General features: G+C 41.0%; 2 protein-coding genes across 2 annotated transcripts in view; both read right to left on the bottom strand.

Annotated features, from left to right (window-relative positions):
* Positions 1-4,305, bottom strand: part of vstm2la (V-set and transmembrane domain containing 2 like a) — a 58,056-nt gene extending 53,751 nt beyond the window's left edge. Inside the window, exon 1 of the mRNA XM_026153899.1 lies at positions 3,955-4,305. Coding sequence (XP_026009684.1) covers positions 3,955-4,072 — 118 coding nt within the window. The 5' untranslated portion in view covers positions 4,073-4,305. The remainder of the gene's footprint in view (positions 1-3,954) is intronic.
* Positions 4,306-8,654: 4,349 nt separating this feature from the next.
* ctnnbl1 (catenin, beta like 1) overlaps positions 8,655-26,052 on the bottom strand; it is an 83,653-nt gene continuing 66,255 nt past the window's right edge. Inside the window, exons 14-16 of the mRNA XM_026153900.1 lie at positions 23,250-23,387; positions 22,515-22,587; positions 8,655-9,215 (exon numbers count right to left, since the gene is read on the bottom strand). Coding sequence (XP_026009685.1) covers positions 9,127-9,215; positions 22,515-22,587; positions 23,250-23,387 — 300 coding nt within the window. The 3' untranslated portion in view covers positions 8,655-9,126. The remainder of the gene's footprint in view (positions 9,216-22,514; positions 22,588-23,249; positions 23,388-26,052) is intronic.

The raw sequence follows: 26,052 nt of genomic DNA, 5'->3' as shown, positions 1-26,052 counted from the left end.
CTCCAGTTTGCCTTCAGTGAAAGTCCCATCTGCACCTCCTATATTTATAATGCAACAAATCCTCAAAAAGGGCGTTTCAGTCGGTAAGAACAGTTGTAAAGGAGGTGTAACCATCACAGTCTGTGGCTGCATGTGTGCCAGATTGTTTGGGGTGGGGGGATATGCTCATGCACCCATTTACTATATTCTTCTCAAATAACTGTCACTTTGTGGAGGGGCAGCCATGTCTGAAGCCTTTTAAGACAGTGCAGCAGCCACAAAACATGATGGAGCGTGATTCACTTGTTGAACAGAGAAAAATAGTTAATCCAATCTATTAATGGGAATGTGGTGCTGGTTTCTCTGGTGGCAAAGGTCAACTTTTGTGAAGATAAATGAATGGTGTTAAGTGAAGGCTCACAAACATCTATTCTTTAACATGACCTGTTTTACCTCGGAAAATGGTTTCATGCTGAATAAAAGGGGTTAAAGATGAGACATAGACAGCTCTGGTAATGTTATTCAAACTTGAGCTGTTTTCTTATTACTTTCTTTCTTTTCTTTTTTTTTTGTTTGACATTGTTATTTTCCCCCAATGGCTCATTTACCCTCACTGATTGGAAGCCAATTGATTGGTTGGAATAATGGCTTCACATCCTCCTAATTAGGAGTTAATTGAAAAGTATCAAAGACTAAAACAGCGTCTGGGCAGATGCAGACAGGAAATCCTTGCTCGATTTTCATAAAGTTCAAGGCTGTTTTTCTTTCGACACTTTTATTTGCTTCTCTTCGTTCCCACTCTTTTGTATACAGCTCATGCAGGAAAGGAAAAGCGAGGATGAATTATGACCCCCAGAGGCTCAGAAACCACAAATACGATCCAAATGGGAAAGAAAATGAAGGTCTCTTGATTTCCCTCAGTTGACCCTGTCGTGCCATTTGTTGAACATGACTCACGGTGGTGCAGCTCATGCTGTGAATACACCTCATAACTATGGATGTCATGGCAAAATTGTCTTCTGCAAATACAAAGGTGTTAACTGAGTAAAGGTGGGTTTATCCCCATCAAAATCGCTGAACCTTCATCGCTCCTACCCTCCTCACTCATTATGAAAAACAATCCATTTGAAAATCCTATTAGACTTAACTCCATACCACAGTATTATGCACCGTGCTTTACTAATTATTACATTGCAAGGCCATTTAGTATTTCAATTAGGAACTAGACTACATGAATCTGGTAATACACTTGGTTCTGCAGGAGTTTTAAATCTCTTGTTGCCCTCCTCTTTTCTCTCATTTTTACCCCCAGGATAAAACAAAAACAAGTGTATCTGCACACACTCATTTCCATAAAAATCCTGCACATCCACTGTCCTAAAATATGTCTTCCCACAAGCACGTTATTCAGCTTGAAGTAAGGAGTCAGAGTCCTTATTTTACAGATGCACCGTGACCTGTCATGAAATATTTTTCATGTTGGTCCATATGGAACAAAATGATAAATATTTTAAGCTGAAATGCTAGTGTTTCGCTAGGATGTGACTACAAAGGGGGTGAAGGATCTAATGAATGGTGTATATAATGAGAATCCAGCTCAGACTTTACACCAGGTTGGATGCTGCTAAATCATGTTGCCAGAGGGAGTCCCTGTGGTGACCACAGAGCATCCAATATATTTGGATCCCTGCAGGCACAACCTTAAGGCAGCCCCTTAACAAATATATAGTGAGATAGTGATGATCCCAGACAAACGTCTTAATGATATGTGGATACGGACAGCCTCATCCATCTGTAAACGTTAAACAAAAACATGTGACATGGTTAACTGTTGAGGGGTCAAAGGTTTTTCCTCCATGAGCACCTGTTAACATGTGACTACGATCTATATATAAAACCACATTAAGGAGTTCAGCTCAGCTTGTTACAGAACCACATTCATCAAATTCAATTTAAAAAATTTTGAATTTGATGACTTTTAAAGGTACAGTATGTTGAACACGTTAATCTAGAAGGGGGTGCTGTTGCTTCAAAAAAAAAAAAAAAAAAGCAAAAAAAAAAAGCATGCAGTGGCTGTTCCAGACCCAAAGAAGTGCAACTTTTATGTCTTAGCCCAACTTAGTTTCATCTCCACTGGACGTGGACATCTGCAACCAATGTTTATGTCTAGCAACAAATCATCCAACAGTAAACCTGCATGGTGATCTGCTGGTGGAGCTACACAAATTATTTTTGCTACTGGAAGTAAGCCTCCAGACCTCTGCACGGACTGATGCTGATGGCCGGGGTGTCAGTGAGGGGTGGCAAGTGCTGTAAGCAGAGTGTAAGGAGACATACCTGCAGCCATTAGTGCTAGGTTAAAAAAAATCTCTCCAGTGGCTCCTCACCAGAAGATACAGCATCTGCTGCTTTTCTACTTCATTCATCATTGATCTGCCCTCCAATATGATTGACAAGTAGCCAGAATTATTGACTCTGTAAAGGAAAAGAATGTGATCTCTGCTGCTTATTTCTTCTCATGTTGGACAGAAGAATTAGATTATGCTAGGTTCACAGCAGCATTATAAAATGGACCAGCACTAGCTAGTTAGTGTGCTTACAGACTGAAGCCTGGATTGGTTGCGCGCACGGACAGCTAGAGACCTGAAGGCTGAATAGTCATTCCTGTTATACTTCTTTGAAGTCCACTGCCTGAGCAAATGCGTATTTGGTGCACCGTGATGTGAATTCTCTGCAGACTAGTTCCTCGCACTTACTGTTTGGTGATGTTTATGCCACAGTGACCCAATTGGACCCTAGACACAGGAAGTATAAAATCCTTTTCACAATAAGTCTTTGATTGTTTTGGGTATTTTTACATTTAGTTGAAACTGGCACTTCCTTTTTAACATTTTAAACTAATAATCCTACATATTACACCTTTCAAATGTGAAATTTGTAGGAGTATTATAGATATCTAGGATTATTTTCTGTTTTTGTTTTTTTGTTTTGTCAAAAATATCAACATTTTCACAGCTCTGGTTTCAGCCACTTCTCCATTATTTTATATTTATGCCTTTGTTTGAGAGACCTTGCATCTCATTTTTGATGTAATCATGTTTTAAGGTGCATTTTTACATTACAAATGGCGTGCCTTAGAGTCTGAGTGCACATTTACCACTGAAAGAAAAGTGTACTTCTTCTTTTTTCGACCCAGACAAACACAACCCTGCCAAGCACATCTGCCAAGCTGGCAGCATGACACCTGTGGAGATTGGCAGGCTCAGCCAAAGTTGCCAGGACAAACTGGGGAGCTGTGGCATTCACTGTGTGTTTGACTTTATGACATAGCCGAGCGTAAACCCTGGAGGCCATTTAGGAAAGCTCCTGCTGAGAAAGAAGGGGGGCTGATCCAAGCCAGATCAAAGGTTCCTCAGTAAAGATTTTACTCGGATATGACAAGAGAATATTAACATCCACCTGTCAGCTGGCATCACCTCTCCTCTGGCGGGATGAATCACGCACTGATCAGGAGGCAGGAGGATGAGCAGAACTGGTGGAAAGCCGCAGCACTCAGAGAAAACAAAATCATGCCAGTCATGAGGGCTGGCTGGCTCGCCATGCATCACAAGATCACAACTCATTAAAATGGTGATCACATGAATCAGATTTCACTGGAAATGGTCTAAATTTAAATGATAAAGCTTGCTCTCTGACTGGTTGATGAACACTTTTTGTATTTCCAATTTTATACATGAACGCAAAACAAAAACAACAACAACAAACAGAAGCACTTTTAGTGACCTAAACACACACACAAAGAAAACACACATTTGCACTAGTTGGCATCATCATCGGCACCAGCCTCAAGCCCATGCGATGCTCTTTTGTTTAATTCCACCTCTGCATATGAGCAGATGGCATCACCTGTGCCACCCTCTCCACAGCCTCCTTTTCCATGAAAGAAAAGAAGTCCGAAGCAGAGCTCACACCTACCGTTCCCAGAGATGTGGTTCTCTATCTCGCCGTGTCCAGCTTGCCTCGTGGAGACACTAAGTTGCATGTAGAGTCCCATGTAATGTAAACTCCCCAACAGCACCCTGAACGCTCCCATTTCGCTTATGTTTTGCCTCGCGCTCTTTTTCACATCGAGTGGAGTGCACGTCGAAAACAAAATTTTTCTTTTTTTTTTTCTTTTGTTGTTGTTTAATCCGGAAGGCTTGTTCTGGCGACGAAGGGAGTGGGATACCTGCGAGAAATAACGAGGAAGTCGCCGCAGCCTCCTCCTGTGCCAGCTGACTGACTGACTGAGTGAATGTGGCTCTGCTTCCGCTCACTCGGTCCTACATGCGGCGGAGGGAGACTTTTCCCCCATTAGAAAGTGCCGCGGCTTGCAGTGGGGAATATCAATTATGAGAGGAGTGATATTACAAGCACTCAGCAAACTTAATGACGCTGAATTTGTCATTAACGAATCCGCTTTTATGAAGCGGCGCGAGGCCACTAAAAGCTGAAAACCCTTATTAAGCTAGTATTCAAACTAATTAGTATTTTAGTATTATAATGTTTACGAGTTAATGTCGTCGCGGACGTGTTTTTTCACCAGACAAGCGTGCAAGGGAGGTATCAAAAATTAGGATTGGGTAAACAAAGTGTTGCGAGAGCCAGTGGCTTGTTTCATCACTGTACACACACACACACACACTGCTAAACTCTGAAATAACTGCGCCCACAGTGGGCATCACAACCACGTATGGCTAACTGTTTTTTTTCCCCTGTCCACGCCAATGTTTCCTGTGCACCTAAATACATTGGCGCTGTTTGGGGGTCTCATAGCTCACCTCTTGCGTCCAATGTGAACCACTCACTACCAATGTGAGTGGTGGGAAATAATTGTTTCTTTTGATGTAGCTGACAGTCTGCTCACTGATTCATTGCATTGTTTAGACTAGCAGAGCCACAGTAATGAGCTTCATCGCTGATTTGGCGCTGGAGTGTGGTTTGTTTGCTTGAGAGACTGATGTCAGGGGCACGCTGCCTGTGTGTTGTGTAGCTGTCCGTGGTGCTGAAATGTAGCCTCACTGCTGTTCGCATGAGCAGTATAGAGATCAGATTTCTCAATATAGGGCAGCCCAGCCAAGAGCATCATTTTTGTCCACCTTGTTAACCAAAATAACATAAAACTCTGGATGGTGTTTTTTTTTTCTTATCAGCTCTGCCAACTGGATTTTATTTGTCTTAAATGCTTCAAAAAGTGTGCAAAATAGAAATTGAAACTTTACTTTGAATACACATATGTAACTTATACCGGTAATATGTTTTATTATATTTTGTTCAATGTTTCTGTCTATCTCACAACTTTGAATTACTTAGCTTAAGATATGTATTTGTGTTATTTTCCAGTGGTGGGTCTGTTTCACACAAGGCACAGATGAAATATTCAATCAAGTCGCTAAAGGGGCAGCTGCCCCTCCAGTCTTAGGTCAGTATGCAGTAGCATTGCACTCTCTGTCAAATATTGCCCATTCAACATAATTTGTCCAGTGTTTTGTTCCAATAACCTTGTGAAAGCTATGCATTCTTTGTTTTGGAGGCAGGAAACAATTTTTCATAGTATTTTTTTCCTCCTGTCCACTAACACCATTCTTTCAGTTTTTCCCGTTTTTCCCTCAATCATAGGTGCTTGTAGGACATTGAACAGAACTTGAGCAAGAGCATAACTCGTTAGGAGTGTCCTCCTAATGGAAAAGGAGGACACTGTTGTTGATGTTTTGCTTGTCATTCTGGTTGTAATACCTGATAGTCACTTTGCAGGGGTGCCATTAGGGCACACTTACAGTTGTATGTGTACTAGTAATATTTTGCCAGGTCTCACTGAAAAACTATTTTCACAGTAGGGAACGAGAGTGGATACTCTGGTGGAAACATCTTATGCAGCAATAAGTTCAGCCCCTATGCTGAGTTCTGGCGCAGAGCGGCATTTGGACTACAGGAGCAATTAACTTTTTTCGAGCCTGCGAGTTTAAGTGCTGTTAGCTTTATGTATGCAAACTGCTAATGAGGCAAAGTTGATGATGCTGAGAACTTAAGGAAAAATCAGTTTCAGTGGTGTAAACTCACGGCCACATGTACCCCACCAATATCGATCGACCAGTCAGGGCATTTAAGGCACCATGCCGGCAGACTGAATTCACAACCAATAAGAGACGGTTGTCATTAGACCAAATCTCACCTGTCTGCTTCAGGTTTTCTGCTGTCTCTTCCTTTACCTTAGACAGCCATTAATATAGGTAGAGGGTGTTAAACAGCCAGCCTGCCTCTTTCCCTGTCACCACCGGTATGCTTACTCAGTGTCTGCTGTCTACATGGGCGAGCTCATGACTGAATATGTCAACTCCCGGCCTGCTAGATGTGTTTAGCGAAAGTCGCATACAGTGATTTTGCCTGGCAGTATACATAGATTGTTGCCATCCTTCCCTCCTCATCACACTGCTTTTGTTATTTCTTGCCATGTTTACTGAGGGTCAAAATACACAGCTTTTATTATGCCAACATTTCAAACCTAAATATTATTAGTGCTAATACATAAAAGACTTAGCTACAGAGCTATATTTAGCCTTACATGTTAGCTTTACAGATTTTATCTGGTGTGTGTGCAGATCTATTTCTCTATCTATCTATCTCTCTCTATATATATCAAAGCATTAAGGTGTCTGTTTTGCAAACTTTACCAATCCCTCTGTTCACTCTCAATAACAGAATACCTTCTTCTTCCCTACTAAAAAGAGAAAAGCTCAAAACCACAGTGGTGCACAGTGTTTGCACTCAGTCATTCGGAAAATACAATTATTCTCCCTCCCCTCGGCTGTGAAATTGCTGTACAACTGCTGTTAAACACGCTGCAGTCATAATCACTGATAGGAGATGCATGGGGCTGGGCCTCCTCCGCCAATACGGTATGCAAACGACGCCCCGCCGCTCTACCCATCTTGTTACTGAGTGATATTAGACTTTGTAAAGGCACTTAGGAAATGCAGCAGATGTGGCAGCTGTCAGTGAGCATCCCACCCAGTCCCTCCCACCACTGCTGCCTCCTGTCAGCAGTCATGGTCAAGGATCTGGAGAGGACATGGTGTACTTAAATGGGTGATTGATAATGTAAGCCAGTTTCTAACAAAAGTTAGGATATAGTGTAATAAAAACCAGAAGCCATTAATTTAAAAAAAAAAAAAAAGAACCTTTCAAGGTAGAAAAGCACTCTCCGTGCTCCACAGTCAAATGGTTTAGATTCAGGATCTGCAAATAATCTTAATATTTAATCGTCATCATCTATGGTTCAGATGCACAGAAATCTTTACCTGTGATAGGAACAGGCTCTGATCTTTGAGCCCTGACTGAGTGTTTTGACAGAAACCTGACATAACTGCGTCATATAAATCTCTTAATAGGCTCAGATGGGGCACAACCATATGCAACTTTATTAATATTCTAAATAAATTTGGCTCTGAGGTTTATTGCTCTTTGTAGATTTAACCAACTTAATTCAACAAGATATAACTAGACGTAACACCTGCTTCCCAACATCTATCAAGTATAAAGCTAGTATGAAGATGGATATTTTAGATTTAAGAATCCTCAGCTAAAATCTAAAATTGGTGCGTGACCTGACTTAGCAATGACCATAATCGACACAAGTGTCATGCACAAGTCTAACACAGTTCATCACTTAAACGTCTGCCTCTGCACCTATGAAGGAAAAAAAAAACAAAACATGTCCAGTATTTGCGGTCAATAACACAAAATGATTGTATTTAATTTTATTTTCAATCAGCCCAATGAAGCACTTCACTCTCAGACGCGTGCCTTACTTGTGGTTCCTAACCTATTACAAAGAAGAAAGAGGGAGAGCTTTCAGGCCGCTCTTCTGTGAAACCAGCTCCCAGTTTGGATTAGGGAGACAGACACCCTTTCTGCTTTTAAGATAAGCTAAAAACTTTCCTTTTTGATGAAACTTAATAATAATTAGGGTGACCCTGTATCCCCAACCAGTGGCAGGCTGATGGATGCCTATCCCGGAGCATGGCTCTGCTTGATGTTACTTCCTGTTAAAATTGAGTTTTTCCTTCCCACTGTCACCAAAGCGTAAATTCAGTCTTTATATAGAAATTACTCTTATAAGATAAGGATGATACTAGGCTGATATTCTCTCTCAGTTAACATGTAATTCATAACAGGTTTTTTTCCTCCCAAACAAAGATGCAGCCTGGCGGACAAGACAGAGACAATAATGCAGTAGGTCTGTTTGTGTACACAGCTGTACTGTAATCCACCTCCTCACTGATGTGCGTGAACAGCATCAGCGTCAACGAAAAACAGCAGTGGGCTGAGAGCTCCGGGAGGCTGCTGCGATCCATCCGTGGGTGGGTTTCGACAAGTAAAGAAGAAGCAGGTCTGCCTTTCCGCAAGGATTCTAATATTGCGAACGGGGCTGCAGATATAGGCTTGCTGTCTCCATCTGCGCTCCGTGCAACAGTAACCAAGTGGGGGCATAATGAAATTCATGTGCACAGACCGTTATCAGCTTGCTGTGCCAATCCCACGCTGTAAAACATGACATTTAATCAAAATCAAAATGGCCATCAGAATTCCATCACCAAATGTTTTTATTAGAAAATATTTTACACCTAAATCTATAAAAAACAAAAACAGAAACAAAACAGACCAAACAAAAACTCGCCAGGTAAAAAGCTTTGAGGGGGGAAATTTCTGAGTTTAAAATCTGTGTCCATGATTATCCTGCAGTGTCCAACACCAGAGTTCAGTAAATAAACAGCACTGTTGCTGAGAGTAGTCTTGCTGGCTGGGTGTTTCAGTCAAGATACAATTTTCTGCCCTCCAAACTCAACTCCCACTGTGTCTGCAGTAAACATCTTCATTGGAACTGAACCAATTCTCTGACACAAGACTTAGACAAGTAGACAAAAAGGATATTATTAACTTAGGGCTGTAATTTTAAATTCTTTCTCACATGAAACCCTATCTCCCTCCACAGAATGCTTTTAGCTGTTTCTGTTCATTTAATCATTAATTTTCTGGGTTTGATGGTCACCGAGGTTCTTTGTGTTTGAGGGTGGGAAAGCGTGAGCGTCTGCAAGAGAAGAAGTGAGCTTAGAAGTTGTCTGCGAGGTCCATGATCCTCTTCCGCTCGGCCTCTTTGAACTCATCGCTCTTTCCATCTCCGATGCTCTCGGCGTACTCTGCAATAGATAAACAAAAATCAGAGGATTAGTTGGCTTGACAGCACAGCCGTGGGCCTTCTAACTTTTGCGGTTAAACAGAACATGCTTGGAGCCAGAAATTGACAGAATTGGTCCTCCTCCGGCACTGAACAGGAGGCAAATGAGGGAAGAAAAACATCGTACACTTCAGGTTTAGGAATTTTCCTAAGAAGTTTAATTAGAGTAATGTAGGTTCAATAATTCATTTGTTCAATAAAACAGACAGAAAAACGCAAAGATATTCACAGAAAAACAAAAATTTATTAGATGGGTTTTTGTCAAAGCCACCAAAAACTAACCAGTGCTCTGGTCCTGAAACACCACCTCACTTCAGCTTTACTTTGTGCTGATTAATTTAAAACTGACTGAATACAAATATACTTTGAATTATGCATGCAAGCTGATTTGAGAAACTGACCATCAAGGGCCCTGGGGCAAGTCTGCAGTTCAGTTAGAAATTACTGGCACTGACGCCTGCTTCCTGCACTTAAAATGCTGAATAATTAGAAAGAAGCAGAGCAGAGATGCTGTAACTTCGGGAGGGAGAGTGAAAGCTATTCTCTGTATATTAAAAGGACTAAGCGAAAGGGAACTATGCATTAAAAGGCTTTTGTTATTAAATAGCCTTTCACTCTAGTCTAGACATTCTTCAGTCTGTACATCACTTTTCAACAAAAAGTCAAATTATAGGATGTTTCCTGTGGAAAGAAAAAAAAAAAAGGGCTTTTCTATAATAAGACGCCCTGCAGCAGTGGCTGCACTGAAATCTACCCTGTTTCCTCAGTAACCGGTCCAGGTGTATTGTGTAGTGCTTGTACTTAAGTGTGGACTGCTCTACATTTGACTGTTTTCTTTATTGTCTGCCTCTCGCACGAGCCCTCTGAGACAGCGCGACGGTCGATTTGTGAGTCTAATGTGCAGAAAGTTGCAGCTGCCGCAGCCCCGGCGGAGTCCGTGCATCCGGCGTGTCTCTCACCCAGCCTCTGAGGCAGGGATTACACATTAAACTCAGGGATGTCGAGACAGAAAGATGGAATAAAAAAATAAAAAAATAATAAAAAAAAGATTTTTCTCTGGGAGACACTTCAGAGAGAAGAGAATGAAGGGGGGCTTTCCTCACAAGAGCCCGCAGGGTTTAGGAGGATAAAGAATGGCTGCCAAAGACACAGAGAAGACTTTGCTTTTGAGGGTAGAAGGATGTTTTTATGTTATTAGATTGTACATAAAGGATAGTGACAGATGTAATAGGGCTGAGGACGAACCTCAAGAGATACTGTAAAAGAACACTACTTGTTTACAGATGTTCTAGAGGAACAGGCAAAATTATTTATTATGTTAATTCTGGTTTTATAAGGACCTGTTTCTTAATTTTTCATCGTTCTGACAAAAACAAAAGAAATCAGTTTAGACTTTAAAAAAAAATGTGTTGATGCTCAAAAAGCAGGATATGGATATACAAAAATTTAAGTGTTTCCACGTGTCAAGAACTGGAGTGAGAAGTATCAACTATAAATTCAAAGAGAGCCACGCAGCACCGAGCAAGCCTGGCAGAGGTAGTCAAGGACACTGGAAAGAAAACAAGTGAGAGATATTTCTTGAGACCCCAGAACAAATGCAGAGACACGAGTGAACTTAGCCATGTTGGGAAATGTAGTCCCAAGGAAGATAATCACTAGGACCCTGCACAGGAATGGACCGTGAGGTTGCAGACCAAGAAAAGAGACACATTCAAGCCAGACTGAAGCACGCTAATGATAACCTGGAGAAAGATTATGTAGACTTCTTTGGCGAAAGAAGGGAGAGGTGTACAACCAAAGATCACAGTGTACCTGGAACTGTGAATCTCGTCAAGGTGGAAGGAATCATGAAAAAAGGATGTAGGATTATTTTGAAAAATAAACCTCAAGCAGTCAGCAGGTAAACTTAGTCTGGGTCACCGTTTTTATCTTCCAGAAAAACAAGAACCAAAGCACAAAGCCCTGATCTAAATTCTACTGAAAATCTGTGGGGTGAACTGAAGATCAAGGTCCATCCCTGACGACCATCTAATGTTAAAAAGCTTGAGAGATTCTCCAAAGAAGAATGGGCTAACATGCAGACATGCCTAGCACACCTGCTGGCCACTGTACGGCTACATCCTACAAATCTGTATCTATCAGAGTAGTATGGGAGAGCATTAATAGCTACAGTGGGGCAAAAAAGTATTTAGTCAGCCACCGATTGTGCAAGTTCCCCCACTTAAAATGATGACAGAGGTCAGTAATTTGCACCAGAGGTACACTTCAACTGTGAGAGACAGAATGTGAAAAAAAAATCCATGAATCCACATGGTAGGATTTGTAAAGAATTTATTCGTAAATTAGGGTGGAAAATAAGTATTTGGTCACCTCAAACAAGGAAAATCTCTGGCTCTCACAGACCTGTAACGTCTTCTGTAAGAAGCTTTTCTGTCCCCCACTCGTTACCTGTATGAATGGCACCTGTTTGAACTCATCATCTGTATAAAAGACACCTGTCCACAGCCTCAAACAGTCAGACTCCAAACTCCGCCATGGCCAAGACCAAAGAGCTTTCGAAGGACACCAGGAAAAGTATTGTAGACCTGCACCAGACTGGGAAGAGTGAATCTACAATAGGCAAGCAGCTTGGTGTGAAAAAATCAACTGTGGGAGCAATCATCAGAAAATGGAAGACATACAAGACCACTGATAATCTCCCTCGATCTGGGGCTCCACGCAAGATCTCATCCCGTGGGGTCAAAATGATCATGAGAACGGTGAGCAAAGCTCCCAGAACCACACGGGGGGACCTGGTGAATGACCTGCAGAGAGCTGGGACCAAAGTAACAAAGGTCACCACCAGTAACACACTACAACGGCAGGGAATCAAATCCCGCAGTGCCAGACGTGTTCCGCTGCTGAAGCCAGTGCATGTCCAGGCCCGTCTGAAGTTTGCCAGAGAGCACATGGATGATACAGCAGAGGATTGGGAGAATGTCATGTGGTCAGATGAAACCAAAGTAGAACTTTTTGGTATAAACTCAACTCGTCGTGTTTGGAGGACGAAGAATACTGAGTTGCATCCCAAGAACACCATACCTACTGTGAAGCATGGGGGTGGAAACATCATGCTATGGGGCTGTTTTTCTGCCAAGGGGACAGGACGACTGATCCGTGTTAAGGACAGAATGAATGGGGCCATGTATCGTGAGATTTTGAGCCAAAACCTCCTTCCATCAGTGAGAACTTTGAAGATGAAACGAGGCTGGGTCTTCCAACATGACAATGATCCAAAACACACCGCCCGGGCAACAAAGGAGTGGCTCCGTAAGAAGCATTTGAAAGTCCTGGAGTGGCCTAGCCAGTCTCCAGACCTCAACCCCATAGAAAATCTGTGGCGGGAGTTGAAAGTCCGTGTTGCTCGGCGACAGCCCCAAAACATCACTGCTCTCGAGAAGATCTGCATGGAGGAATGGGCCAAAATACCAGCTACTGTGTGTGCAAACCTGGTAAAGACCTATAGTAAACGTTTGACCTCTGTTATTGCCAACAAAGGTTATGTTACAAAGTATTGAGTTGTATTTTTGTTATTGACCAAATACTTATTTTCCACCCTGATTTACGAATAAATTCTTTACAAATCCTACCATGTGAATTCATGGATTTGTTTTTCACATTCTGTCTCTCACAGTTGAAGTGTACCTCTGGTGCAAATTACTGACCTCTGTCATCATTTTAGGTGGGGGAACTTGCACAATCGGTGGCTGACTAAATACTTTTTTGCCCCACTGTATTTCACGGTTCTTAAATGGCATGGTAATTGGTTTTAACTCGTTATTTAAAACCAGTAGCACTTTTAAACTCCTTAGCTGACCAAGTGCATAAAGTTGTCTTTGTCTACAGTGATTAGGGCTGTGCGATATGACACAAAATCTCATATCCCGATATAAGACATCTATCGTCCGATAATGATATAAATCACAAAAATGTAACATTTTCTGTAAATTCTGTGAATCTCGGGCAGCTCGTCTTGCGTGAAGTGGTTCCAGCTGGGCGTCGTGTATCTGGAGTCGAGTGTTTTAACCGATGCATGAAAGTATACAATTTTAGATATAAGTTGTAACGGCCGCCGTTTTCTTTGTGAGTATTTATTACGTGCTGCGGGGAAAAGCCTGTTCTAACGTCTAAGTCTAAGGTTTATTTTTTAGCACTTGACGGTCTTTTTTGCTTCTCATCTGAAAATACTCTGCATACTCTTTCAGGTGATTCAGTTTATTTTGAAAAGTCTCAACAGGATCTTGAGCTTTATTGTGAAAGGTTTATGTGGAACAAGCGGACACGTGACAAGATGGTTTTACCGTCGTTGTTGCTAAAGACAACACATAAAAACAGGCGCTTGTCCGTCCGTAGTGTGGTTATATTAAATATAAGAAAAAGAGAGAACTTTAAGAAATTAATGTAGCCACTACAGTGACCATCAGAACGATGAAAAAATATTGCCGTAAACAGTTTATTTTGCGACACCACGAAACAAACGATAGCGTAAAATTAAACATAAACGTTTTTATATCGTCATCCGATATATATCGTTATATTGAACAGCCCTAACAGTGATTAATAAATTTCTTTCTCTAACTCTTATTCAATAGGAAAGCTATTAACAACAACACTTTCTATGTTTCCTCACCACAACAAATAACACCTAAATGCAGCATGATGCATTCTTTTTCATTAGGAATTTTAACTTTGTAATGCCACTCATGGAAAGTAATGTCAACCTTTGTAGGTCAAAATATGTATGTATAAAATTTGCATTCAGAAATTCTAAAAGAAGAAAAATATTTCACATGATTTTAACACCATGCTTCAGTTGGAGATAGCATTTATCATGCTTTAAAGCCCACAGTACAGCAAAAGTATAGATGAGTAGACTGTAGTCAGTAAAAGCAGAATTTCAAGCCCCTGCAAAGTTGTAATGAATGGAGTAATTAGCCGAGTTTGGCCACTGTAATAATCATTTACATCTAGTCGAGGGACTGCAGTCTGTGGCACTTCCATGTTAGTTTAATTTTTTTAGGTCAATGCTTATTTCACTAAGATGAAGTCTGAGGTAAATCTGAGAGTAAATAAATGGAAAATGCCAAGCTGTGCGTACAGTTGAGTTTGACATTTATTGTCAGCTTTATGCAAGAAATTCATGCCAAGTTTTGATTTTCTCTTCTAAACAGCTTGAGCTAACACAGAGATTTTTTGAAAAATGCATAATTCTTTGACTGTTCTGTACAGTGAAACTTGTAGAGAGACAATGATAATACCTAATAGCTAAAACTATTAAAACTATTTAAGAAGAAGAAAAAAATGGCTCTTTAAAGCACTAAGATGACAATGAGCTTAAATACCTAAACCCACACTTCTGCCAAGCTTAATTCTTGCCTTTTCTTACCTGATAAGAAGAGTATATTTATTTAAATGTTGAGTAGAGATGAACGCTACAGTGAGATTACCGGAGACGCCCAAGTGCAAAAAGAGATTTTCATATTTTTATGGTAAATGGACCAGTTCTTATGTAGTGGTTTTATGTAGTGGTACTTTACACAACTTTGCTCATTCATCCATTCACACAAGCACTTTTTTTCTATACTCTTTCTATACAAGTGCTCCTATCTAACATCCACACATTCGTAACTTGGGGTTAGTACTTTCCCCAAGGATATTTGGCATGCAGACAGGAGCAGACCTTACTTTACCACAAAAAAAATAACTGAAGTGAGACTGCAGAGATGTATTTAAGTTTGAGCAACATTAGAAAGAAGTTAGAAGTAAAGGCAGCATAGCACGCTACAAGAAGTGCTTCTAGAAGTACAAACACTGAGCTCAGGTCAGAAGACGCTCAGGATGACAGTAATCTGCTCGGGTTACTCCATCATTGAGTATTCAGGGGAGAGCTAGGTTATAGCAGGCCACAGCACTAGGCATAAAGTTAAGTGTAAAGTTAGACTAGCATCTGCAGATATGAGGATGCAGATTTGTCCACAGATTTGTGCAAATACAAAAGCCTTGAATGTCAGAATCAGGGATTTTAATTTGATCCGCAGAGGTTTGGATGCGAACGAGACTTACTTAAAAAGGCACAATTTTAAGGGTGACTGAGAAAAGCAGGTGAGGGGCAACTCAGAGAAAGCAACTCAACAAAAACATGATAATCTATGGCCTCTATTACTGCCAGCCTGTCATTGTGACCGAGTGCCAGTGTCTCCATGTCTATAAATGGTGTTGCAGTCAGCCACACAGACAGAGAGGTCAGAGATTCCGTGACTCTTCAACTCTCTGCAGAACCTTTTCTTTGGCATGCTGGTACCCTCTCCTTCTGTCACCACGGCAACACGGCAGAGGACAATACAGTAGTGAGCATCGCCATTACTCAGGTCAGCGACTGGGACGGATCTGCCATGAATACAAGGAGAATCATTTCCAGGAGCAGCCTCTGCAACGGCAGCCAAGGATAGGGACACGCTATAGGACTTTCAGCGTGATTACAGCTGCAGCTGGAGCACCATAAGTCATTTAAAACACTGCTAAACCAGTCTCAAGCCACTGTGATCCCACTGAACAAAGGACAGCTGGTACAGAATATGCCCACAGTGGGGTAACCTACAGTCTATAATCATCATGCAGTTTGCCTTTTAACAAACAAACAAAGAGAGTGGGAAAAAAGATACTGCAAAAGCTCTCTAAAATCTGGATACCATGACAACATTTAGCAAGACATAAGCTTCAAAAAACAATAATTGCTGAAAATGTTTATTTTCTTCTCATAAACCAGTTTCATCAGCACATCTAATAAACACAAATAAATTTTTATCTATGTCTATATTTTTGATATTTTCAGAGAAAGTCTGTGTAGGGTGGACTTTGCTACTTACATTAAATGCAATAGTTTGTATTTTTAATAGAGATGGCACGATACCACTTTTTTATGTCCGATACAGATATCGTAAATTTGGATATCTGCCGATATCGATATGAATCCGATATAGTGTGTTTTTTAATCAATAAAACGTTTTTTTAATATCTTGCTGCATTTTGTATAAGTTTTTACTCAAGTTTAAATAAATAACAACACTAAAGCTATTCTGTTATACCTGTACGTAAAAAAATACACTGCGCCCATTCTGTTGGTTTTTGTCTTTTGCCCTTCTCCCCCGTCCCTCTTCTCAGCTGTTTCTCTTTCCCTCTTTCTTTCTCCCCTTCTTTCCCCCAGTCAAGTCTGTCCCGTATTCAGTAAGTGAAAATAAAATAAACAATAAAAGGTGAATCAAATGGACCATTACGGCAAGGCTGGGATGGTCAATTTGGTAAAGTAAATCCGTTGGGCATCTTTCTTTACCTTTAGACAACAATTCTGATGGCAAAAGAGCCAAACGGGACAGGCAAAAAAAAAAAAAAAAAAAAAAAAAATACACTGCGCCCAAAATATTTCATAGTTCAGCAACACTGATCAATCTAATAAACTTAAACCTATTCCATGCTCCCTATTCTGGTATTTTAAAGAGTACTTAGCAGAAATATTCAACAACCTAACTAATAGGGTTGCAAACTCCCAGCAAAAAAAAAAAAATAGGGAACCACCCTCCACCTCATGTTGCTTAATCGATGTAATCAAATTTAATTTGATGCAGGGGGAAAACTGCACAGAAATAAATTCTTTTTCAAGAATAATTAAATAGATTCAACGTCTTTCTTCAACAGAATTGCAGAATTCACAGATGGTACTTTCCCAAAGGAAAAAGTACTATAGCTTACTAGGGTATATTAGACTTAACAGTTACTACACTGAACAAAAATATAAACGCAACACTTTTGTTTTTGCTCCCATTCCCCATGGGATGGACGTAGAGACCTAAAATTCATTCCAGATACACAATATAACCATCCCTCCCAAACAGTGGTCACAAATCAGTCCAAATGTGTGGTAGTGGGCACATCTGCCATATTGAGATAATCCATCCCACCTCACAGGTGTGCCACATCAGGATGCTGATCTGACATCATGAGTAGTGCACAGGTGTACCTCAGACTGCCCACAACAAAAGGCCACCCTGGAATGTGCAGTTTTGTCTCACAGCAAAATGCCACAGATGCCACAAGCAATGAGGGAGCGTGCAATTGGCATGCTGACAGCAGGAATGTCAACCAGATCTGTCGCCCGTGCATTGAATGTTCATTTCTCAACCATAAGCCGTCTCCACAGGCGTTTCCGAGAATATGGCAGCACATCCAACCGGCCTCACAACCGCAGACCTCGTGTAACCACACCAGCCCAGGACCTCCACATCCAGCAGGTTCACCTCCAAGATCGTCTGAGACCAGCCACCCAGACAGCTGCTGGAACAATTGGTTTGCACAACCAAACAATTTCTGCACAAACTGTCAGAAACCGTCTCAGGGACGCTCAACTGCATGCCCGTCGTCCTCATCGGGGTCTTGACCTGACTCCAGCTCGTCGCCGTAACAGACTTGTGTGGGCAAATGCTCACATCCGATGGCATCTGGCACGTTGGAGAGGTGTGCGCTTCACGGATGAATCATGGTTCACATTGTTCAGGGCAGATGGCAGCTGAGAATGTCCCAGTTCTTGCATGGCCAGCATACTCACCGGACATGTCACCCATTGAGCATGTTCGGGATGTGCTTGACCGGCGTATACGACAGCGTGTACCAGTTCCCACGAATATCCAACAACCTCGCACAGCCATTGAAGTGGAGTGGACCAACATTCCACAGGCCACAATTGACAATCTGATAGACTCCATGCGACGATGTGTTGCACTGCATGAGGCAAATGGTGGTCACACCAGATACTGACCGGTTCTGGGTCCCCAGACCCCCAATAGCGCAAAAAAACTGCACATTCCAGGGTGGCCTTTTGTTGTGGGCAGTCTGAGGTACACCTGTGCACTACTCATGATGTCAGATCAGCATCCTGATGTGGCACACCTGTGAGGTGGGATGGATTATCTCAATATGGCAGATGTGCCCACTATCACACATTTGGACTGATTTGTGACCACTGTTTGGGAGGGATGGTTATATTGTGTATCTGGAATGAATTTTAGGTCTCTACGTCCATCCCATGGGGAATGGGAGCAGTAACAAAGGTGTTGCGTTTATATTTTTGTTCAGTGTATATACAGTAATGGATTTCTATATATTTTACATCAGATTAAAACTTTGGGTGTAAGATTCAGATAATTATTTATTAAAAGCTAGACATTTTAAATGAGAATAAGAAAGAAAAGTATGTCTTTGTGCCCCCTTTTCCCTGTTCATGCTCTATCGGCCCCCCTGGCTAAACTTTGCTAGATCCGCCCCTGCACAGTTACAGCCGTCAGCTGCGTAGAAAAAGATCCTGGTGTAGAAAGTAATATTAAATAAATTCTAACAACAGCTTATCAAGCTTAAACGTGCTGCTGTTGTTCAGCCGCTGGTTTCCTCGTTCTGGTGAGAAGTGGGCCAAAAACAAAGAAGGGAGACGGACTCCCGACAGAAAAGCCGATCAGCTGATCATTGATCAGTTTCACGATTGAAGTAGCAGGAGGAGAGTGAGAGAGGCAGTCTCTCCATATATTGGTTGTTAAGCTTACCATGGGAATGCTTTACAAACATTCAGAGATGAACTTACACACTTGCTTTACTTCTCTCTGGGATAACTTCCTCGGAGATGAAATGCCTGATTGCTAGCAAGGCTACAAATACACACAGCCGCTCTATCACGTGATGCATACTGCTGCAACTTGCTACGGTTATGAGCCGAGTTACGCCGTGTAGCAAGTTTTGTGAGGTGCTTTTTTGATATTTAATGGATCGGATTACATTTTTTATTTCTTGCCGATATCCGATCCAGCAATTTGGGTCAGTATCGGACCGATACCGATATGTAATATCGGATCGGTCCATCTCTAATTTTTAAGTCTTGCAAGTTCTTTCTTTAGTACATGTTCTTACCCCACAGGATACCATGGGAGCCATAATTTCTAGTCCCTGGAATAAGGGCTTGACATTACTTAACTGTTCTTTTGTGATGGGAGGGTGAGCAAGGGTTTCAATATTTTTGGTCAACTTCCACCTTTAGCTTAAATACAGCGTAAAGACTTCTTTTGCACCTTTTTCTTTCTTTACCTCTTGAAGGCCGACTAGGCGTAAACCTTGAAGCTCTTTTTTGAACTTCTTATAGAACAAAATAACAGAGTTTGCATCAGCAGTTAGTCAGGGTGGTCTCTGATTTAAAAACCCCAAAACTATTCTAACATCTTTATTGATATAAAGATTCATGCCACAAGAATGTGCTGCAGGAAAGAACCCAACTTCTTAATCGACACAGTCGCTTAAGTACTGTTTTAGTCAACGGTACAGTTCAATGGCACAAAGGCTGGTTTTCATTGTGTTAAAATAATTTGAAGTGGAGACTTTCAGTTTTATTTGAAGGTATTACACTGAATATTTAAGAATCGCATTCATTTTTGTCCACTGTAGGCTCAAAACTACTAGTATCATAACTTTAAGTGTAAGAATTAGCTTCAATACTTGGGTAAAAATCCAAGTATTATTATACAAGGTTATCACAACTGAAACATTTTAAAAAAGGCAAATCATAAACTTCAGAATTCAAAACCAAAAACTTCACAACACAAGCAAAATTGTTCCTGCGGAGCAGTTTTTTATTCTTCAGTAAGCTAAAGCCGTTAAGGTCAAGATAGCAGAGCAGGCGACACACACTGCATGTGCTTAACCTTTTCCTGTGGTTTAACATTGACCGGGTGGGGCACTTGAAATGGGAGATGGCTCCACACACTGTGGCCTAGTAGAAAGGGTGAGGTCACTGAACCACACGCGCGCAGATGAATTATGATAGACATATGCAATGGCTCTAAGCTATTATGTATGCGGACGCATAGTTATTTGCAGAACACATAAACACAATATAGTTTATGAAAAATAAGTCACATCAAGATCATGCAAGGAAACCTAACATGCACATTAATATGTAGAAAACATTCAAGGGCAGGCACGAGTACAGAATGTAAACTGAATCAGAAATGAAGTAAACATCTGCAAGGATTTCCTCTCAAAGGTTTGTTAATATCTAAAAAATGTGCAGATAAAAGCAAGCAAGGACATGTGCGTACAAATAAACATGGAGACATGCTAATGGCAATCACACACACACACACACAAACCCTGTAAGTAAGCAAAAACATAGTGTGGACAAGCACGATGTGCGTGTATGCAAATATGCAGATGAAAACAAAGAGTCACACAGCCACATTTAGGATACAAATTCCTGCACACACGCACACGGGGAGGACTGGAGAAATGCCACGCTTGCTGGCAGTGCCATGTGTGACGGATGGCTCTATCTACAGTGTTACATGCCACAGAGAGCCAGAGGGTGTGTGAACGGAGCCACGTCCTCGAGCTTTATCCAACAATGATACGGGAAGGATGGATGTCGCGCCGCGAAGGAAATAACACAACCTGCTAGGTCTTTGACGGCAGAAAACAAATATAGCACGAGGAGAAATCTCTGGCTAAGTGAAAAAAGTGAATAAAGGACAGACAGACTGTCTCTGCTCTACTCAGTGATAATATGATCAGTTCAGATTTGCAAGCCAGGCTCAATTTCATCATATTGTTTTACCATCTGCAGAAAGGTAATACAATTAACAAAAACAAAACAATCACATCTGCCTGGATATTTTAGATGCTCGATTTTATCGTGTTTATTTTTCCATCTGAATTGTCTATATCGTAATATTCAGGACAGTCTAAATATTAAAGACACCCCTCTCATACAAGGTGACCTCTGCTACTGCAAATGCAAAGGAAGAATATACTAAACAAAGGTCAGAGTGACAGGGTCTCCCCAGGCCTACTTCTTTGTTCAAGAGAACAGGAGCATATGACATTATTTGTGGTATTTTATTATATTCCAACCTAACCACTTTGGCAGGCAAACAGCACAGGCTTGCTATCAAACAATAACCAGAGCCAAAGAACAGCGATTATACCATCATTTTCCCCTGAAATGCTGTTTCCTTGCCAGGCTGAGAAGCACTTGGAAACAGGATTTTACAAAATGTGTCAATAAAATGCACTTCTGAAAGTAATATAAATCTCTGTGGGTGTAAGAGCAGCTTTTGAAGGCACCACTTTGCCCTTTCAAAATATGCAGTTTTTCTACTTTTATCCTTGTTCACTCTAAGGTGAAGGATCTGCGCTTTTGGGCAAGGTCCCAGATCAACCTGTAGATTTGATATAAAGTCACGGGAAAGGCCTGTGCTGAGAAATGTGTCACTACAGATTATTCTCCCATTTGCAGAGTATGAAGATAAGGAGAAAATTATTTCACACTTTCAATTTGATAGATGAGGACTATCAGAATGGACGTTTTTGTCAGAATTCTTCCAACTGCTTTTTTTAACGGCGCAAGGAATTTATAACATAGCATTTCTAAGCATACAATAACATAATTACTTCAGAAAAAGCAAAAGCAGTACTATTTGCCTTCTGAAAAACTAACCTTTTTATCAAACCACTGCTGTGCAATGATGCATTTCAACTTTATGTACTGTAATACTCAAAGTTTGTAAAATCAAGCTAAAACTGAGGATTTTCTTCCACAATATAAAAACTTCAGCGAGAGTTTGAGCTGTCACCTGTGAAAGCATCATGCCAAAAGAACTCAGTTTGGACTTGAGAAAATGAAGGATATCTGAAGATTTCAACAGTCAGAAGCCAAACTGGATCTGGGTCGTCATTTTGTCCTCCAACATAAACACAACTCAAAACATGCGTAGCTCCTTGTAAAGAAATATCTCCGTCAAATTTGTAGAAGCTTGAGAGATTTGCCAAAGAAGAATGGCCTGGGGAGAAGGCGTGTTACAGACTTGTTGCAAACCACAACAAACGACTGCAGGTTGTTATCCAGCAAAAAGGAACTGATTGATTTTAACCCTGGCTTTTTTGGGTTTTTGTAAAATAACTTTGCCTGTTTGCAAAGTAAAATAACATAAACATCCAAAATAAAAAGCTATGTTCAAAATTCTTTACTCACGTTAACAGCGCTTAAAAAATACTAATAACCTTTTGTGTATTGATCAAACACATTTATATGTTAAAGCACTCCCCATATGTTTTCACATAAAACAGTGTCTGTATGTTTATGTGCAGCAGAGTAGCAGAGATACTAAGGAAATATTGAGAAGATAAAGTTACTCACCTCTCATGATGTGGCGCACTACTTTGACAGAACCTCCTCTTAGGTTAAGAATTTGATGGACCCTCTGTTGAAGCTACATGCAGACAAAAAAGAAAAGAAAATAGAATTCCTATTATCTAAAGCTGTATATTGTTGATTGTTTTGATGTGTCTTATTACTTGGTCTGTATTTTAGTGATAAACAAGAACTAAAGGTAACATTGTAGCTAAAAAGACAGTTTCCACTTTGAGTTAATGCTAGTTTGCTCAGCTTAAAATGTCCAACTTTAAGCTAATTGTTTGCTCCATATGTTTATTCTTGGACTCTACTATAGTGGCTTTTATGTTATACTAGGCCTTTTAAACACTAGTGCTTGGAAATATTGCCTCAAATCTTTATCCCAATATTTCATTCATATTTTTTACAATATAGAAAACAATGCAGTGGTTGCACCTTGCAGGCAGTAGAATTTAGCCCAAACCCTGACAAAAGGTTTCAGCAGCAGTATTACAGTGTAACAGTAGTGACACGGCGTTATAGACTGTGACATAATGCAAGTCAAATGCCTAAGTAGTATTTTTCTTTTGCCTGCAACTGCAACACTTTAACAAACTGCACCCATTAAAAGCTATTTGACCTCCATCTGTTTTCATAGTTTGTGTGATCAGACATGTTAAGAACAATTAATCTGAAAGGAAATTGGCAAGCCAGGACCAGTTTGCGTGCGTGTGTGCATGCGTGCACATGTGTGTGTACCTGTGGGATTCCTGAGTTGCTGATCTCCACCATAATGTAGCAGATCAACTGAAGAACAAATAGCCCGGCGTCCAGACGACGAAGGTAAAACTCATCCTCCATGCTGTCGTCCAAGATCTCCCCACGACGGACCATCTCCTGCACACACACAAACAGACAGAAAAGCCTTGTAAAAAGAGAAATGTTTTCAAGCACAAAGCAGAGTTTTCTGTTGTTTGTGGCACACTTATAAAAGATTCAACAAACAGAAAAAAATCAGAGCCCAAGTTTAATTTAGGTGTTGTTTTTCAGCCTCTTCCACAAATCAATTTTCTTATTGACCAGACAAACAAATCAATCGATTTCACAGCTCTACTGCTGGCTCTCACACACTTACACATACGTACACACACGTGCATAGTTATCCATCTTAACGGTCCTGTCAGTATGCCAATAACACAGTGGTGCCAATAAGCACACAGCCTACATTAATCATCATTAGAGATCAAGAAGCAGACCTGAGGGGAGAGGGGAATCTGAAGCGTAAGCCACTAGAATGGCACAGAAATACAAACAGTGTGTATAGCACATTGCAGCCTCTAAGATTTACATCTAAACGTCATCAGTAAAGTCACTATTTATTGTGAATGATGCAACTGGCCTGGTAATAAAAACACTGAAATATTCATGTATTTGCAGAATGACAAACTGAGTGTATTTGGTGACATTCACAGGAAACATGCTTTATTAAGCTACCGATAATGCAAATGCAACCATTTTCTAATGATACACCTTCATATTGAAGCATATAAATGGTAATACTAACTTTTCAATGAGGCAGCCAAATTTCACTTTTACCAAGCAGCTAAAAATCTGATTCTTGCTGCCAGACAGAATGACGGAAAAGGGACACTTATTGCCTAGCCTCTATTATTTAAAAAGAATTTCAGGGTTGACAAAGTACAGTGGGGCAAAAAAGTATTTAGTCAGCCACCGATTGTGCAAGTTCCCCCACCTAAAATGATGACAGAGGTCAGTAATTTGCACCAGAGGTACACTTCAACTGTGAGAGACAGAATGTGAAAAACAAATCCATGAATTCACATGGTAGGATTTGTAAAGAATTTATTCGTAAATTAGGGTGGAAAATAAGTATTTGGTCACCTCAAACAAGGAAAATCTCTGGCTCTCACAGACCTGTAACGTCTTCTGTAAGAAGCTTTTCTGTCCCCCACTCGTTACCTGTATGAATGGCACCTGTTTGAACTCATCATCTGTATAAAAGACACCTGTCCACAGCCTCAAACAGTCAGACTCCAAACTCCGCCATGGCCAAGACCAAAGAGCTTTCGAAGGACACCAGGAAAAGTATTGTAGACCTGCACCAGACTGGGAAGAGTGAATCTACAATAGGCAAGCAGCTTGGTGTGAAAAAATCAACTGTGGGAGCAATCATCAGAAAATGGAAGACATACAAGACCACTGATAATCTCCCTCGATCTGGGGCTCCACGCAAGATCTCATCCCGTGGGGTCAAAATGATCATGAGAACGGTGAGCAAAGATCCCAGAACCACACGGGGGGACCTGGTGAATGACCTGCAGAGAGCTGGGACCAAAGTAACAAAGGTCACCATCAGTAACACACTACAACGGCAGGGAATCAAATCCCGCAGTGCCAGACGTGTTCCGCTGCTGAAGCCAGTGCATGTCCAGGCCCGTCTGAAGTTTGCCAGAGAGCACATGGATGATACAGCAGAGGATTGGGAGAATGTCATGTGGTCAGATGAAACCAAAGTAGAACTTTTTGGTATAAACTCAACTCGTCGTGTTTGGAGGAAGAAGAATACTGAGTTGCATCCCAAGAACACCATACCTACTGTGAAGCATGGGGGTGGAAACATCATGCTATGGGGCTGTTTTTCTGCCAAGGGGACAGGACGACTGATCCGTGTTAAGGACAGAATGAATGGGGCCATGTATCGTGAGATTTTGAGCCAAAACCTCCTTCCATCAGTGAGAACTTTGAAGATGAAACGAGGCTGGGTCTTCCAACATGACAATGATCCAAAACACACCGCCCGGGCAACAAAGGAGTGGCTCCGTAAGAAGCATTTGAAAGTCCTGGAGTGGCCTAGCCAGTCTCCAGACCTCAACCCCATAGAAAATCTGTGGCGGGAGTTGAATGTCCGTGTTGTTCGGCGACAGCCCCAAAACATCACTGCTCTCGAGAAGATCTGCATGGAGGAATGGGCCAAAATACCAGCTACTGTGTGTGCAAACCTGGTAAAGACCTATAGTAAAAGTTTGACCTCTGTTATTGCCAACAAAGGTTATGTTACAAAGTACAAATACAGTATTGCCCCACTGTATATCGGTAAAGCAAAAAACAAAACATGGATTTCAGCATCAAGCTAATGGGTATCCCCATGACCTTCAGACCCAAATGATTTAATCTCTAAGGACTTCTCCTTTAAGATCAATCACATTGAAAAGCTGCCTCTTCTGAGGACTACATTACAAGACTATTTTGTGGAAGCACTTTTAAACCATGCTGCAAAGCTGGGAAACAAAATAGCATGTCAGTGTAAGAGACTTTGTGATTTAACAGCAGGATGGAGCCCCGATTTATCGATTTCATTCCTAAGAGAAGACAGCCCAGTACACATTTACAACAAAGCCATGGTATATAATGCAGCTTGTTAAACATGCAAGACAATGCAGATAATTAAAACAAGAACCGTTAATAAAGCCATTAAATGTAGGGCATTTTTTGTCTTCTGTGTCCTCTGAGTAAAACCGTGGCCTAGTATTCTGTTTTATTA

This window comes from Astatotilapia calliptera, chromosome 20, assembly GCF_900246225.1.
Source record: "Astatotilapia calliptera chromosome 20, fAstCal1.2, whole genome shotgun sequence".
NCBI classification, from domain to species: domain Eukaryota; kingdom Metazoa; phylum Chordata; class Actinopteri; order Cichliformes; family Cichlidae; genus Astatotilapia; species Astatotilapia calliptera.
The sequence above is the reverse complement of the archived record's forward strand: the minus strand, read 5'-3'. Positions and strand labels throughout refer to the sequence as shown.